Raw genomic sequence first — 15,639 nt, forward strand, 5'->3', positions numbered from 1 at the left:
CATGGCAACCTTTTCTCTTTTACAACTTACCGACTAACAAGTCACAATTACATTTCCATATCTGGTGTTTATCCCAAAAAAATAATATATGCCGGAAAATGAGGTTGTTGTTAAACCACACCCTAAATGAAAATTAATATCTAATAAATGTTTTAGTTTTGCTCAACCATAAATTACATAGTAATGCAAAAAAAGTCGATATCGATATTAATTGTTTTAATCGTACTTCCAACATCACACTATAAATAATATGTGCCAGCGCAAGGTATTTTTTTGAAAGTTTTTGACATCAAAAAAATATTCAAAACTGATTTTTTCAACGCCAAAAGTTAAATTTTGCGGCTAAATCCCTTAAGCAAAACGGCTAATAGAACCACTTATCATATCCGAAATGGAACATTCAGAATTAGAAGAACAATTCATTCTACGCCTTCCTTTGGTGAGTTGAAGTCGATTAACGCGCTAAGTGACGAAAAGCTACCTATATCACAAAAGAGGAAGTAGTAAGGGCGGATTGACGCACTTAGCCACATTTAGGGGTGGCCTGCATCAAAGGAAGGTTTCTGTTCGAGTGAAATAACCGTTCTATAATTGGAGACGGCGAGATAAATCTTTTACGTAGGTTTCTGAATTCCCAATTGCAACGCTTGCAATTTTACACAAATAAATATCGGCTTTAACAGTTTTGCTTTCACATTTCTTTGATGCAATTCACCCTCATATTAATCTTGATCAGACCAACCTGTGTAGAAAGTGTGTGACTTGGAATAACTAAGTTCCCACTTTTCAATGGATTAGTGTGCAACAAAATGCAAATAGACCGGCAGACAACAGCAGATTTTTGGTCGTGATTTTACTCAGTACATTGTTCAACGAGCTGAATCGTGAGTAATAGCGAAAGTGCTTTTTAGAGAATATCAAAGCGAGTTTTTTATATATAAAAAAAGGTTACTTCAATTGCACGTATAAACTGTATGGTTTTATTTAGGTTACCATGTAATCTAAATTGAAATTAAAGGTAGGATGTTCCTCAGAATGCAATTGGTAAACTATTTGTATTCGCTATTATATTAGTTATGGTCATGTAAACTTTTATATTAATGTGCAAGTTTTCATTCAAAAATCACAACTGTCGTCTGCTAGACCATAACATGCGAACCCAGAATGTTCTACATCTTAAACTGTGAACAAATCAACAGAATGAAGCTGCCACAATTCGAGAAATTCTTAAAACCAAACCAGAAAAAATCAAGAAAACATTAAAAATAGACCTCGATGTAAGCAAAGCTGTTGGCACGGTGTTTGTTGGGCAGTCAAAACTACATGCGTACCTCAAAAAGTTCCCCACAATCATAGAATCTTACAAAACTAACATAGCTGGAGATGTAACCAATATGTATAAGGTACCTCTTGGGTGTTCTAGATTTTAGGTGACAATAATGATCTTAAAATTTCATAGAGATAGAATATCTGCTTAAATACAAACGTTACAACTTGGAGGGTAAGACACATACGGAGTGTCCCAAAAACATGTACCAAAATTTAACTTTTTTTATGTAATTACCTGTGTATTTTCACATTTTTGGATTTGTAATCCTTTCTATGCCTATGAGGTTTTGAAATAATAGCTGTCGTTTAAAATTTGGGACATGCAGTATATTACATTTGACGTTCTTCAGGTGGGCAAAAAACGATCAACTTAATATTTCTTTAAAACACGTGTTGGAATTTCTTTCTAACCGCTAATGGGTTTTAAAAAATTAATATCTTTTTACTGTTTGTTGCACTTTTCAGATATATCAATTTTTTAGTATTTGCAAGGCTGCTCGAGATATTTCAACGAAATTTTGTTCTTTGAATACTAACATGACAAAAAACTTTGAGATTAATAAATGAACCACTTCACCTAAAAATGTGTATTCCATTTCCAGATACTTTTTAATATAACAAATTAGAGTTCTTTTGAATGTAAAATGATTGGTTGAAACTGCGCAATCATTAAAAATTGCCTTGTATAAAACCATATTTTTGGAAAATTTTATGATGCCGATTTTTACGCACCTGAATGGATAAATTCAAAACTCATCCTTAATACGTTTAATCAAAAATTAATTTCTAGACTGCTGATGTATCGTATATATTAGACTGTTTAAATGAGCCAACAAGAAATTTTAGAACAGATTTAATGCATGGTTACGCTCCTCCAGTAAAAAACGTTAAGAAAAGACGATTCAGGAAAAATTTAGTCAATCCAAAAATGGCTGAGATAAATGAGCTTACTACCAAAGAATTGTACTACTTATTAAACACAGATTTGGAAGCCGTAGGTACATTAAATTGCAATAATTACTTGCAAAATATGTATTTATTACAGGTGTCCACGAAGTTTGAACTCATTAATGATCAAAATCAATGTGAAGTGTCTCGTTTCGAAAATTGTCAAATTAAATAACTATACTTAATAAATAGCATGCTTTATGTGTTGTTCAGAAAAGATGCTTTTTGGATATGTTTATCCAACCGACTCAGATTTTGAAACTACAGTACCAGATATGTGTCAAGTATAATTCGAGAGAGGACAGTACATTGTTGCATTAAAAATTATATGTTGGTGCTTAGCACCTTCACGGGAAAGCACTGACAAATTTGTTCTGGTTAAGAAAACAATAATTCATAAAAACATTTAACTTTATTAAGCTTTTTTATACATTCATTAGCTCAGTTTTTTTTCTTCTTCTTACTAGTAAGTTCACAAGTTTCTTCCTGGCTTGTTTTTACTTCAACTGAATCTCTTAATTCTGTCTCGTCTTGTTCCCCCCCTACTTCGTTATGGCCATTTGCCACCCTCAACTGGCGTTTATTTTTGTTTCTACTCGATCGATTTGCTTCTTTAACATTTCCTCCTGAAGTATCATCATCATCATCATCATCATTATTCACTTTCTCAATGTTTCTAATGAAACCAACTGTTCCTAAGCCTTCACTAAGACTTTCCAGTCTTAATTTCTTTGCTTCCTTCTTGTCCTTTAAAGACTTCATATTTTTCCTTTTTCGTTTTTTCTTTTTCTCTTTAGATGTTGACTCATCCACGTTATCGCCATCTTCAATATTATTAGTATTTCCATTTAAATTAGTTAGTTGATCATCTTTCTGCTTCATTATAACTATGTTAGATACCCCTAGTGTTCTGCACAGCTTGTTGAATGCGACTTTACCATCTTTAGAGAAGGTTTTGTAACTTCGATATTCTCGGACCACATCCGCAATTTCCGCCCACGAGATGCTGGCGTGGTCTATTGGACAATGCTTTATAGCTGTCAATAAATCAAAAAAGTTGCATATAAATCGCTCTTTTATATCTTTTCGATCAGGTTCATCACACAAATCTTTAAAGAACTGAATGCATTTTACTGAGAACTCTTTGTGGGCTTTCAGCAGATTAGACTCGTCTTTGTTTTTAATCTGATTGAAAAATCTCTGATTCGAATAGATTATTTTCAACAGTTCCGTTATCTGATTCTTTTTAAATTGTCTCACCTCTGGGCTGAAAATAAGTTCTAGCATAATCACTGCCAATGTAATATTACCTGTCCAGGACAACTGAAACAATCTTTTGAATAAAACGTATGGTGTTAAACTTTCTCGTTTAGCGCAAAATTGGTACAACTCCCCACTAAGTACCTCCAAAATGCTTGATTTGACTTGCTTCTTATTTTTTGAGTTAAAGTTCTCAGAACCTAGCAATATATCTGAACATTTGACAATAAAAATACAGCAATCTGATATTTGTTCCCCCATTTCCTGCACTACTAAAGCATTCCTGCCGCTTTTATCTAAAATGCTTTTTAATATGTCTAACAAAACATCACCGTCAACTCCATCAATGTCTGAGAACTTTTTAAGTCCTAACAGCTTTTTTAAAACGTGCTTCAATCGGTCATGAAGAGGTTTCTGATGTTCGTCCCGAATACTAAACTCTACAGCCTGTAAAATTGGTAGCATAATTTCGAGAGACAGCTTCATGGAAGGAGTCGAATCAATGTAGATTTCTACTAAATCAAGTACTCGCACTCTAAAGTGCGTTAGAGTTTCTTGATCTTTAGTCTGTTTCCTTCTTTTTCCATGATTAGGTTTGAATTGTTTGAATACGTCAGCGAGTGCTTGGTCCAACCTTTCTCCTTCAGTTTCACTCATCTGGTCTAAGTCTATGCTTTCACCATCAGATTGTGCACCACCGTTTGACAGAGCTTCGTGCAAGGCCATTCGTAATTTATCGTTAATCGTTTGCTCATTTGCATCATCACTTTCCATATCTTCATCGTTAGCAGAACTTTCATCTTCCGACACGTCCTCTTGATTCTGTGATTCCGCGTCTTCATCTTCTGATTCCGATTCACTTTCTGCATCTCTTGAAAGAGGGTTCTCATCATTTTGTGGATCAAGCACACTAACGATCTGATGAAGTGTCGTTGAGTTCATGTACGGGCATAAATGGGGGAAAACACTGTTCATAATGCTTCGCAGAAGGTGAGAATTATAGGACAATAAATTTAGAAAAAGGTCTACTACCACTTCTAGCCAATAAAGATCATTTCCCGATTCAGTCAAAGAATTTTCTTCTGATTTATCATTGAGAATGCGTTTTCTTTTTTTGCCTTTTATCACACGTTCATAGCAGCTGAGGAGTTCATTTAGAGACTCCGTAGCTAGCTTCACGTCGTTGAATAACTGTAGGCTCATATGCAAGAAAAGAGTTAAAAACACTGATGATATGCTACTTTTTGAATGCTTCTTTTCAATCTTTTTAACACTTTGTAAGGTTTTCTGCCACAGCTCATATGTTTCGTTGGTTATTGGAGTTCTTAAAATTACGTTTATGTTTTCAGGACTTAAGAGGGAGTCCACAAATTGCACTAAATGGAGGAGAATGGATTGGAGTTCTTCCAGCTTTGACAATTTCAGGTCCAGGGCTCCAAAGAAGGCAGTGCGCAATGATTCTGAAAAAAAATCTGTGACGTAGGTACGTAACTGAACAAAATTTATGACAAAAAACAAATGTATAATTCAATCAAGTTCATGATATAAAACTTGCATAACATCTATGATAGACTCAGTTCTAAATAAAGTGGTGCCCACATAAAAATAAAATAATAGGTTATTTGTTTTAAAAGTTAGTAGTTTCTCCAAACTAACCTGAACTAATCAAGCAAAGCTGGTGCACCACTTGTTTCTTAACTGGACGTGCATGTATTTTTAGACTTCTTGGAATTAAACGTTGGGCAATAATAACTTACCAGCTAATTCTCTGCCTACATTGTTTTTTCTCTCATCTCTGATTAACGAAACATTTAGTAAAAATTTCAATGTTTCAATTTTCCACTCATTTTCTTCCTTCATTGTAGGCAAACTTAGTAGCTTTATTAGCAGATGTGCGCTATAAAGTCTGTCATTGTTCAACCATGCTTCAGTATTGTTTTCTGAATTTATTGCCTCCGTTCCTTCTGTGACACCCTGATAGATTGATCCCAAATGTTTCACACCTTCAGCATCCAAGGTTAAGGTTATTTGTTGGACGATTTTACTTTTTGTAACTTTTTCAAAAACAAATGTTCCAGGATCAAATATAAACTTTTTTATAACTCCAATTTTTGCCATATAATCAGCTGAACCATTTTTAAAAAGCTCCAAGAGGGTTATAAATAACTTCTGCACCATTTGTTGATATTCTTTATCTTTTTGTTTCCCTTTAAATGTTCGGAAATAACTCAGCAATTGTATTACAAAGTTTCTGGTAATCAGTGAAGGTATCTGTGCATGGTGCTGGTCAATTTTGGAAAAATGTGCAAATGTATTTGTTAAAATATTGATGAATGCTAATAGGCGGTTTCGATTTGGAGTTTTTAGATGGTTGTCCAGTTCATTGAAAAAATCAACCAGGAGACTTGAAGGTATAAGTGTTACAAGTAAATCATAGATTGGGTGTTTAAGAGCTGTTGCCTTTGGAATAGCCTGAAATAAAATTTCAATCATGGATTATCTAGTACATAATGTATATATTCTTTAGATATATGTATGTGTTAAAGGTTCACTTGTAAAGTATGATTATGAGAGTTTGAAGGATCACCCTTATGGTGTTTCAATTACGGTTATTACAGAAGTGAATATTTACAGATACGACTGTTGCTGATTCAGCATCCATTGTCTCTTGTTGTGAGGTTTTCATTCAACTTTGGTATATTAACTGTGATATTTTATTATAACAATGAAATCCGAACACTTTATATTATATGTATATGATGGATATGTTCAAGTGTTTAACTACTATCACAAGTAACTAAAGCAGGCTATTAAACTTCAGATTAATTCAAATTTTGGTAGAAAGCAACATAATTATTTTTAATATGAAGTTAAGTAACTAAATTCTGATGCATGCACATATAAATCTGTTTGCTCAGACTTGTTTGAAAAAGGAGCAAATATCTTTTTTTTTGTGTTTCCAAAATGTTGAACATGTAGTGTTTTTTTTATTATGCAACTGAAGATTTTATAAGTTAAAATTTTAATCCTATGTTGGTCTCTGTTCTACTATAATTAAAACTATGAAAATTGAAAGATTAATCTTTAAGAGACCTGAAGATTAATTTAGAACATTTAAAATTATGCTAATGAATCAGTTTAGAAAAAAAAACATGCAAAGACTTAAAAATGCATTTATTTGCTTGTCATGTCTAAATGTTTACATGTTTTTGATTAATTCAACTGACCATTAACACAAATGTTTTTTTGCTGTATACAAAATCAATTATTACCATCCCTCTTTGTAGCTCAACTTTCTATTGTTTTGAAACTTGAAATTGAAGAGTTTCAGTTATTTAATTTTTAAAAAACTTACTAAATATTGTGGCACCAAATCATTACCTACCATAAGAATATCACACAGTTTGACCAAACTTTCTTTACACACAATGTCAGGTGTACCCAAAAATGCCTTGATAAACTTTCTTGTGTAGGCTTTAGGATAAATTAGCCTCAAATTCAAAAGCAAATATAAGGTATCTGTTGTCTGTTCCATCCATGATTTTGAAACTTCTTCACTAATAAGTAAGGCTAACTTTTGATCCTCATTAACTTGTGGAGACAACTTTAGAAGCTGAATGAGAAAGCTGTACCCAAACAGTCTGATATATGTCCTTTCTTTACTCGCTTTTAAAAGGAGCTCTAACAGCTCTCTTTGGCTTTCTAAACAAGCTTGAGGCCATTTATTTGCATTAATAATTGCACCACATGCTAAAATCTGCCCTACACAAATATCTGCGTTTTCCGCATCATTATTCTTCCTAGATTTCTGGAGTTCTGCTTTTATGAGCTCCAAAATTTCTGTAAGTGCAATTTTTGGCAGAAACTTTAGTACAGCCACTAAAGTAATATAATAACCAGTTCTGGCTGAAAATGATTGGCTCCCTAAGCCTCGCACTAATCGTTTTAGTGCATATTTTAGCTCGTTTATGCCCTACAATTAATAGAACATTCAAATATTTTCAGGCTTTTAACAATATCTTAACCTTACTTCATCTGTTTCGCTATTTTCCCAGAGGTACTTAAGAAGATTTCCTGCACTTGTGGCTCTAACATGATCGTGGGGATTCACTAATTTAGAAAAGTTGTCTAGAATTGTTTTTCCTAGTTTTCTGTTAGGGTTTTCTAGGTTTAAATTGGGATGATTTGTACCTTCCATTACAACTTCACTTGCCATGCGGTATTAGCGGTAAAAACCAGGGCAGAAGTATACACATGTAAAACATTCGACTGTTTGATACATTCGTCTATGGGTGTCATTTTTTTGACGTTGTTGACACAATTTCCGTTCCAAATGTACGAGTTAGAATCAAAGTTACGCTAAGTTGTGTTTAAGGCACGTCCATTTTACTCGTTTTACTCGTTTGAGCGATAAATTCGAATTCCTGGTTCTCCTTTCTTATATAATCAAAACAACTAGTAAGAAAACGCTTATGTAATTTGAGGTTCGGTTAAGCGAAATTTGGATATATCGCTATTTTTTTAAATTTAATATTAAAAAATGTCTATGATTGGACGAATCGTTTCTGCCTTTCTCAATCCATCAAGGTAATTACTTATTCCACAAACAATACTGTTTAGTCTTTTTCTCGTGCTGGATTAGTAAAACTTAAAAAAGTTGCATTGATGTTTATCTCATATGATACCTATTTTAGGAAACTTTCAACAGAGCTGGGACAAATTTCATCGAATTTCCATTCAGTTGCATCGACAGTGCAACATTCTACTCAGTTATCTAGTTCCCCACGAATTACATGCCTTTTTAATATCACTTCGAGGTCTATTGTTCGATACCATTTTCCAAGACCTTCAGAGCGAAAAAGGATTAAAAAACATGGTTACAAGGCTCGTTTAAGCACACCTGCTGGTCGAAGGGTGCTTATGAATAGGATACTCAAAGGTAGATGGGTATATTCACATTAAGATTAACTAAGTAGTATGTACTTGTAAATTGGAGTGTAGGTATATGTAATTCTCGCTTTTGGGAAGAAAACAAATTTAGGATGTTATTGATTTTTTATTAATAAAACCCTAAATAATACATACATCCCAGTTAGGTACCTATTATCAGTACCCAGATGGGTAGGAACAACTCTTAAAACATATCTAAAATTCTGCACATGTAAGTAACACTATGATATATGAGGAGAATGGGGAAATAAAAGCAGTCCAAATATCCTTCATTTGTGTTAGAACAGTATCACAGTTCTTCTTTTTTATTGATTGACTCTCTTCTATGCTCACTATGTGTGTTATTTATATATGAGAAATTCTTGATTCAAGTTTGGGAGATTTGAACTTTACCAACTTATCTGCAATGTGGATTGTTTCTATCATATTTACACCACAGAAAATGTGGTTTTGATAAATATAAAAGGTTGAAAGTTCTAGGCAAAAACTGGAAAGATCCCAGGATTCTAGCTTTAATATGTCCAATCATGTTACATAAAAATTGCAAGTGATGTTTTGTTTATATTGTTAGTAATATATTTTCCATTACAATTTTGTTGCAATTTTAACCACATTTTATTTGTCAAATTACTATTGCATATCATGACCAGCAAATTTTCATACATTTTATTAAAGTTTACTCATTGTACATCACTGTTGTCAAGAAAAAAATGCATTTTAATGTTAGTAGGTATTATAAAAAAACTAATTTAGTAACTCTTGAATAAAATTATCATACCATAAAAATATACCATAATTTTGGTTCATAAGATAATGTCTAAAAGAGTTCTTCAATTTTAGTGGTTTTTGTATTTAATTGGAAGTCCATTCTTGTTGCATACAAACAAATATAATGTTTTTTTTTTCTAAATTTTGAAACCCGCTGTGGATGTGGACTAAATGGTTTTATGTCTTTTACTATTATTTTGTGTTGTGGTTCACTTCATTATAATGAAGGAGTAATGGATCAAAATTAGTGTAAGGATCACTCATATCAGACAACAGATTTAGCGTAAATTTTGAGATATTTTACAGGTGTTATAATTTTGTCCAGGAGATTCATATGTAAGATAAATATAATTATTAATCACTTATTTCTATAATTTGCTTGATCCATGGCACATATTTCGCCACATCAGTAAATATTGAGTATTGTTTTGTATCACAGATAGCTTGATTTTGCTTGGCAACTCCGATCGAAACCACGCCACGCAATTGCCAGACGGAGTTTTCCCCTCTGGTACCCCATACTGGTACTACCATACCTCCTCCTGAATCTCCATTACATACAGATGTACCTGACCATAAACGTAAAATCGGGGAAGTTATTTCAACTAATAGATTTTCAATAAGTTTTACCATTTTTGAAGCCAGCACAAAAGTTCTTGTCTGACAGGAAAATAGAAAAGAAGTCTCTATTGGAAAAGAGACAGTTAGAAGTGGAGACTATAGGCATTTCGGCTTTCATGAGATTCTGTGATAATTGACCGTGTTCATTATAGCCCCAACCCACTACAGTACCTGAATTAATTGACTCATTCGATTATTTTTGATTCACACTGAATAGAAAGAAATTACCTTTTTTTCCGACAAGATTTTCGAGATTAGTGTCTTGGTCTTGCCATAAACAGCAGGGCCTGACAAAATTATTAATTTCCACCGGGGAGTCGACTTTCAATACTGCTAAGTCATTAAATAAAATCGTAGCATTGTAATCTGGATGAACAGTTATAGAGTCGATTTGTCGATCTTGCACTTCGCTTCCGAATCGTATTAAGTTGTATTTGCCTTAAAAATGTTATATTTAGAGAAACTATAAATGTTCATTTGATGCCGAAAATAAGTAAAGGGTGATCAATAAAAGAAACCTTAAGTAGGCATTCAAACATCAGAGGCATGTCGTAGATAAATTAATCTAAGTTGTTTAAGTTAGATATTTGATGGCAAACAGAAAATAATTTAATCCAAGCCATACGTTTACAGTTTGCCGCCTACTGTTAGTTTTTTTTTCAACGATTACCCGGTATAATTACCGAAATAAAGGACCAATTTGTCTTTCGAAACGATTCTGTTAGTTCTAGGTTTGGTGACGCAATGCGCTGCAGTAACGACGTGTTGTTCTGATATTAAGGTGCTTCCACAGCTATATTTGAGTTCAGCTTCGTTGTTTATATACAGGGCGGCATGCCAAGGCCACTGTCCTAATGAAAAATTAATAATAGTAAGTCAAAATTCTTCCGTAAAAATACCTCTGAAACGAACCTGGGCTTGTCTCCTGTGCGTTAGTAATCAATGGGGTTGCTCTCTGGGCAGCAGTTCCACAGTGAATGGTGTGCCGGGGCGTTGTCACCGCCCTAGAAGTAGTTCCTTTATTTTGAACATTCGTAAAATCACCTTGGAAGAATTCGTCATCATCCTCAGGTGATGCGGACAGAGTTACAATATCTTTTATGCTTCTGAAACATTTGTAGTTCCCATACATTTGTCCGATATATTTACTTGATTGATGACGAAAGAAAAATGCCATTCTAGAGGTAAGTAGTTGATGTTTGAATAGTTAATGAAAAGATATAGAGTGAATTTTCTTTGATGATTAGTGAAGGGATTTCGCGCATCGAAGAGAACATAACCCGTATTATGTAATCTCTTTTTAACAATATTTTTACTTTATACTAGTAGAAATGCAACAAATGGCTATATTTCATTTTGTAAACCAACCTGGGCTGATTGAGAAGAAACGGGCGTTCAGTCTGCCTTTGCATGCACACTATCGCTTTGAATTGTCCGGTATAGTCTGCGAATATTTCTTAATTATTTAAGATTTTAATTCAAAGTACTTCAGTTTTTGGCAAGTAAAAAAGCAATTCGAATTACCAGCGGTTTTTTTTTAATCGAATATGTGAATCCCCCGTGCCTTAACCTTAGCTTGTCCGAGAGCAGTAAATCGAAAAAAGTATTAATTTTACTTAATTAATCTCCTATCAAAGTATCAGAATGCAATTTCCGGACATGTCATATAAACTAATAAAAGTTTTCTTCGTGTGAGAAGATCAGAAGCCTATTACGGTTTTACGACAACCTATCATGAACGTCGCAACACACCTTAATCTTTTCCCCAAAATCAAATAAGTTCAGGATAGGTAGGAAAAAGATATAAAAATAATTTCGGATAATTACCCTCTTCTGTCAAATCCTTCGTTTAGTAGGGGTCGTTCATTATTGCTGAATGTCTGCGTTGATTGGGGCCTCCTATTGTCAAAATTTCCCCCATTATTAAATCTGTTGTTGCTGAAATTAAAATGGTAAAAATGACGAGAATGCTTGTAGCGCTTTGCCTTGGGAATTATGATACATTTAGTACAGAAATAGGTGAACTTTTGATCGGCAATATGCTGCTTCAAACTCAAATAGGTACCTATTGGTGTTTGAGCAAATAATACCACTTACAAATTATTATCACCCCTCCATAGCTCCCTATTAGGGTTGAACGAAATGTCTGGTCTAAAACCATTCTCATGAGAAGGCCATTTGGGCCGGCCGCGATGTCCCGGAGAGTGGTAAGGTCGGTCATCGGTGATGTGCCACGAACTTGTATCCATTGGTTTGTTGTTGGGACATACAACTTTACCTATAAGTCATCTTAAAGTGGTTAGATTTTCCAATGGACTTTAACCCGTACCATTTAGATTGATTTTGACTATATTGGGAGCCGCATCTGTGACATCGTATTGCACGAAAAACCGTATCAAAATGGGAGCGCCTGCAGAGAATTGATACGTGGGATTTCTGATATGGAATTCCGTATTGTCTCTGGATATGGCGTCAGAAAATGAATTCTTAAATGATAAAAATGTCAATTTCGAATGTGTTGGGTATAATATGAAAGTAAACGAATCCTTCGATTGAACATGAAATGGAACAAATTCGTAGGAAGAATTAGTAAATACGTCGTGCATATTAAAATATGATGTAATCTTACCCCAAATGCATAAACTTTTCTATCGAAAAACACCTTCACCCACACACCTTCTAAGTTTTCGTTGGTGCTCAGTGTTAGAGTACCATAAATTCTGTCTGGTTCTTGGGAATTTCCTTCTTCGTATCGAAGAACTGAGGGGCAAGGAGATTCCAACAAGTGACCAAATACTGCATTCATCAATGAACACACTGATAGGGTGAAGATTAACATTTTTTAAATCAATCTAGACAAAAAAAATAGTTAAAAAAGAATTATGGTTGGTTGATGTATGTGAAGGCTTGAACGGGGGTCGGCATGCTTAAATTGGAGCATTTGTGCATATATTACTATAGTAAATGTTGGTCAGAGTCATTTTTCACCCTTAGTATGGACACTCTAAGAAATAGAAATTGTTTAAAATGTGGAAAATTTGCTGATTTTTATATCGAACAAAACCACGTTTTAGAGTTTAAGAAATTCTGGTGGGCTTCGAAAATATTCGACAGAACTGGATTTTGCTCAAATGCCACTTCTTCATTGGCACTTTTTAATATTGTGCAGATGATTAAACGTATTTTATTTAGCAACTAGTTACATAAAGACAGCAGACATCTAACTTTTGAAAATGACAAGTAAGATAAAATAGGGCCGCTGAATACCTAGGTACTACCTACTATACGTTTTGAAAACACGACAGAAAATCAATAGCTACATAGCAAAAATTGATAAAAATTATTGTGTTTGAGTGGTTAGATCCATGATTTGTAAATATAAATTATTTGTTTGTTAATGTATGATGTTTGGCAAGTTCTTTGAACTGGCCATTAAACACATTCGGAATTAGTTTAAAATATGGTTTAAGTAGACAGGCAGCACTTACCTTGGTCAATATATCAATTGATAGTCAGAGAAGACCACTAAATTTCATATTGTTGCTGGATGTGTCTACACGAGAATTCCGAAGACCTTTATGTTAAGAATAACCAAACAAGTGAAGGACCAGACTGTGAAACCAGTTTACGAATCGAAACTAAACTAAGGAAATACCGTATTTGTACTCGTGCTTATCTTTGTTAATTGCTTTTTAAACTCCTGCCTTCTGCTATATTTTTTGCAGACATATTTGTAGTAAATAATGATTTTACCATTTCAGGTTCTTGTTATAGACTAAATTTTTTAATATTTAGTGAAGGGATTTCAGAAACTGGCAGAGATACAAAGTTGATTAAATGGGGAACGAAAACCGCTCTTGTTTGCTTAAAAAAGGTTCATGCATATTTAACGACCATCAGATTTCATTGATTTTTTTTAAAGTCGATTTAGCTGAGTCATTATGAGTTTTAGACAGTGTAAAGACACAAGTTGAAGGCAATTTTGCCCTAAAGTTTGTTTTTTAATGGCAACCTCTTTTTTTGCTCAGGAAAAATCACCAAACGATACCCGGTCTCTTATTCTATCAACGAAATGATGTGGAATTCGCCTACAGCTCCTATTTACTAGCAACCTCGGAATTTCTGTTCTACCTTGCGATAAATCGAAACTGTTCTGAGGGCTTAAAATTTCGGAGACGCGTGAATTCAGTGGGTTTGCATTACTGTTGTCCTATAATGATTCGTTGCAATTGTTCTATTGGGTTTGTTGAATTAATGTTACACCGTAAGAGAAGGCATTTTGAACTTCATCATTTCCTTTCTTTGACCATTGCAGAAATGGGCTTGCTGCATCAATCCCATTTGATTTCGCTTTGAGCACAGACTCTAGTGTTAAGTCGCTCTCGCACGTGTTTAGTTCTTCCCTTTTGTTATCAAAGTCTGAGAACTGGAAAATGCAGTGTTCTGCGGAATCGACGAGTCCGCAGATATTGTATTCCAGTTCAGTTCTCCTTATTCAGTGCGTGAACTCTCTGAAGTTTTCGTGACCGCTAAACGCCTGAGTTAAGTAATAATTCTGACGTCTGTGCTTGCACGTAAACAGATTTCCAGATCCGGAATTGATCCAGTGATTCACTGATCCTAGTCTTTTAAACTCGTCCATCGTCCCTGTCACTCCTAAATGGTCGTCGTTTTGGCTGCCTTCTTCATCGCGTCTGTTACTAGTGGAAGAAAGCTGAGATGTACTCTTTTTTCCACGAGCAGGTCGATGGAGGAAGTGTCTGTTAATACCCAAAAAGGCTCCAGTCCGAACGTCGTGTTGTGTTGAGCTGAGCTGCGCCGCGTTTTAAAATTCCACGCTGAATTATGCCGCTTGGTGCAGCAAAAAAAAAATTATTCTGTGTTTTCATCCAGTTGGTCCGCGTGCATAATATTTTAATTAAAATCAACAGCCGTTCAACTCAAAATCGTACAGACAGCGTACCTATTTACAACTTCGTCAAAAACAAACGAACACAAACATTTTTCTTTGATGTACTGAGGCTTGCCGGATCGCATTCGCTCTTGTTGCAGAATTGTGCATTTTGACGCGTTACAGTGCAGATTGCGATTTAAATCTAATGTGCTGTGCCGTGCAGGATAGATTTAAGAGCGCGGTACGATTGGTCTCGAACCGCCTTAGTACTTACGCTGCTTCATAGGACACGATGCGATACGCACCTATGATCCTCAGCAGGGATTTAGTTTGCACGTTCAGCATCATATATGCGTACTTTCTGATCTTTTTTTCTCTATTTCCATATTGAGGTGGCGTAAAGGAGCATCAATTGTATCATCTCATACAGCAGTTGCCTCTAGTAAGCCAATGTATGGTTGATTGGGGACATAATCTTTGGAGTTGGTCTAATTTTTTTCTGCAAATGTCCTTTATACGCTACTAATGGCAGCGCTGCAACATTTATCTTGATTTGATGCCAAAATTTCAAATAGTATATCATAGAATTCAACAGATTTACTTATATTTGGTTAAGAACATCCTCTGATTTTTTTTTTAGAATATATACTGGGTGTTTGTGAAAAGAGTCTTTCCTCCAACAGAAATTGAAAATTTCGGTGATTGAAATTATTAGTACCGTTAATTAGTTGAACAGATCAAATAGGTACGGCGATTGGTCAAAAAATTGATTTTAGAAGAGTTGTAAGAACGAAAATGAAACCCATTTTCGACATGGGAAATATTGCGGACACAGGACTCGACAACGACGACTCCACACTGATTAATTA

At 34.5% G+C, this 15,639-nt stretch overlaps 4 protein-coding genes and 1 long non-coding RNA gene across 7 annotated transcripts; 2 read left to right on the top strand and 3 right to left on the bottom strand.

Moving 5' to 3' along the window:
- Nucleotides 1-201: 201 nt before the first annotated feature.
- LOC136347622 (uncharacterized) lies at nt 202-1,146 on the bottom strand. The gene is made up of 2 exons (XR_010733515.1): nt 743-1,146; nt 202-481 (listed from the first exon to the last, which is right to left on the bottom strand). It is a non-coding gene; the product is annotated as an uncharacterized lncRNA (long non-coding RNA).
- Nucleotides 283-2,494, top strand: LOC136347616 (transcription initiation factor TFIID subunit 7-like). The gene is made up of 4 exons (XM_066297760.1): nt 283-439; nt 1,200-1,403; nt 2,120-2,323; nt 2,375-2,494. The coding sequence occupies exons 1-4, from the start codon at nt 392-394 to the stop codon at nt 2,450-2,452; spliced, it is 534 nt and encodes a 177-aa protein (XP_066153857.1). The 5' UTR covers nt 283-391; the 3' UTR covers nt 2,453-2,494.
- A 176-nt stretch (nt 2,495-2,670) lies between these two features.
- Mybbp1A (MYB binding protein 1a) lies at nt 2,671-7,819 on the bottom strand. Its single transcript, XM_066297715.1, has 4 exons — nt 7,568-7,819; nt 6,923-7,510; nt 5,295-6,009; nt 2,671-4,997 (listed from the first exon to the last, which is right to left on the bottom strand). The coding sequence occupies exons 1-4, from the start codon at nt 7,751-7,753 to the stop codon at nt 2,719-2,721; spliced, it is 3,768 nt and encodes a 1,255-aa protein (XP_066153812.1). The 5' UTR covers nt 7,754-7,819; the 3' UTR covers nt 2,671-2,718.
- Nucleotides 7,820-7,890: 71 nt separating this feature from the next.
- On the top strand, nt 7,891-8,585 carry mRpL34 (mitochondrial ribosomal protein L34). Its single transcript, XM_066297763.1, has 2 exons — nt 7,891-8,124; nt 8,232-8,585. Exons 1-2 carry the CDS (start codon nt 8,078-8,080, stop codon nt 8,497-8,499), a joined length of 315 nt encoding a protein of 104 aa, XP_066153860.1. The 5' UTR covers nt 7,891-8,077; the 3' UTR covers nt 8,500-8,585.
- Nucleotides 8,586-9,606: 1,021 nt separating this feature from the next.
- LOC136347602 (coagulation factor IX-like) lies at nt 9,607-15,380 on the bottom strand. 3 transcript variants are annotated; one of them, XM_066297744.1, is made up of 10 exons: nt 13,365-15,380; nt 12,506-12,728; nt 12,206-12,362; nt 11,974-12,154; nt 11,704-11,775; nt 10,789-10,982; nt 10,560-10,727; nt 10,105-10,314; nt 9,886-10,047; nt 9,607-9,824 (listed from the first exon to the last, which is right to left on the bottom strand). In XM_066297744.1, exons 2-10 carry the CDS (start codon nt 12,713-12,715, stop codon nt 9,610-9,612), a joined length of 1,569 nt encoding a protein of 522 aa, XP_066153841.1. In that variant the 5' UTR covers nt 12,716-12,728; nt 13,365-15,380; the 3' UTR covers nt 9,607-9,609. The 3 variants fall into 3 exon arrangements, with proteins under 3 accessions (XP_066153841.1, XP_066153840.1, XP_066153842.1); XM_066297743.1 differs by having other exon boundaries at nt 11,704-11,814; nt 13,365-15,374; XM_066297745.1 differs by having other exon boundaries at nt 10,789-10,880; nt 11,704-11,814; nt 13,365-15,372.
- Nucleotides 15,381-15,639: the final 259 nt, after the last annotated feature.

The sequence above is a fragment of the Euwallacea fornicatus genome, chromosome 29, assembly GCF_040115645.1.
Source record: "Euwallacea fornicatus isolate EFF26 chromosome 29, ASM4011564v1, whole genome shotgun sequence".
NCBI lineage: Eukaryota > Metazoa > Arthropoda > Insecta > Coleoptera > Curculionidae > Euwallacea > Euwallacea fornicatus.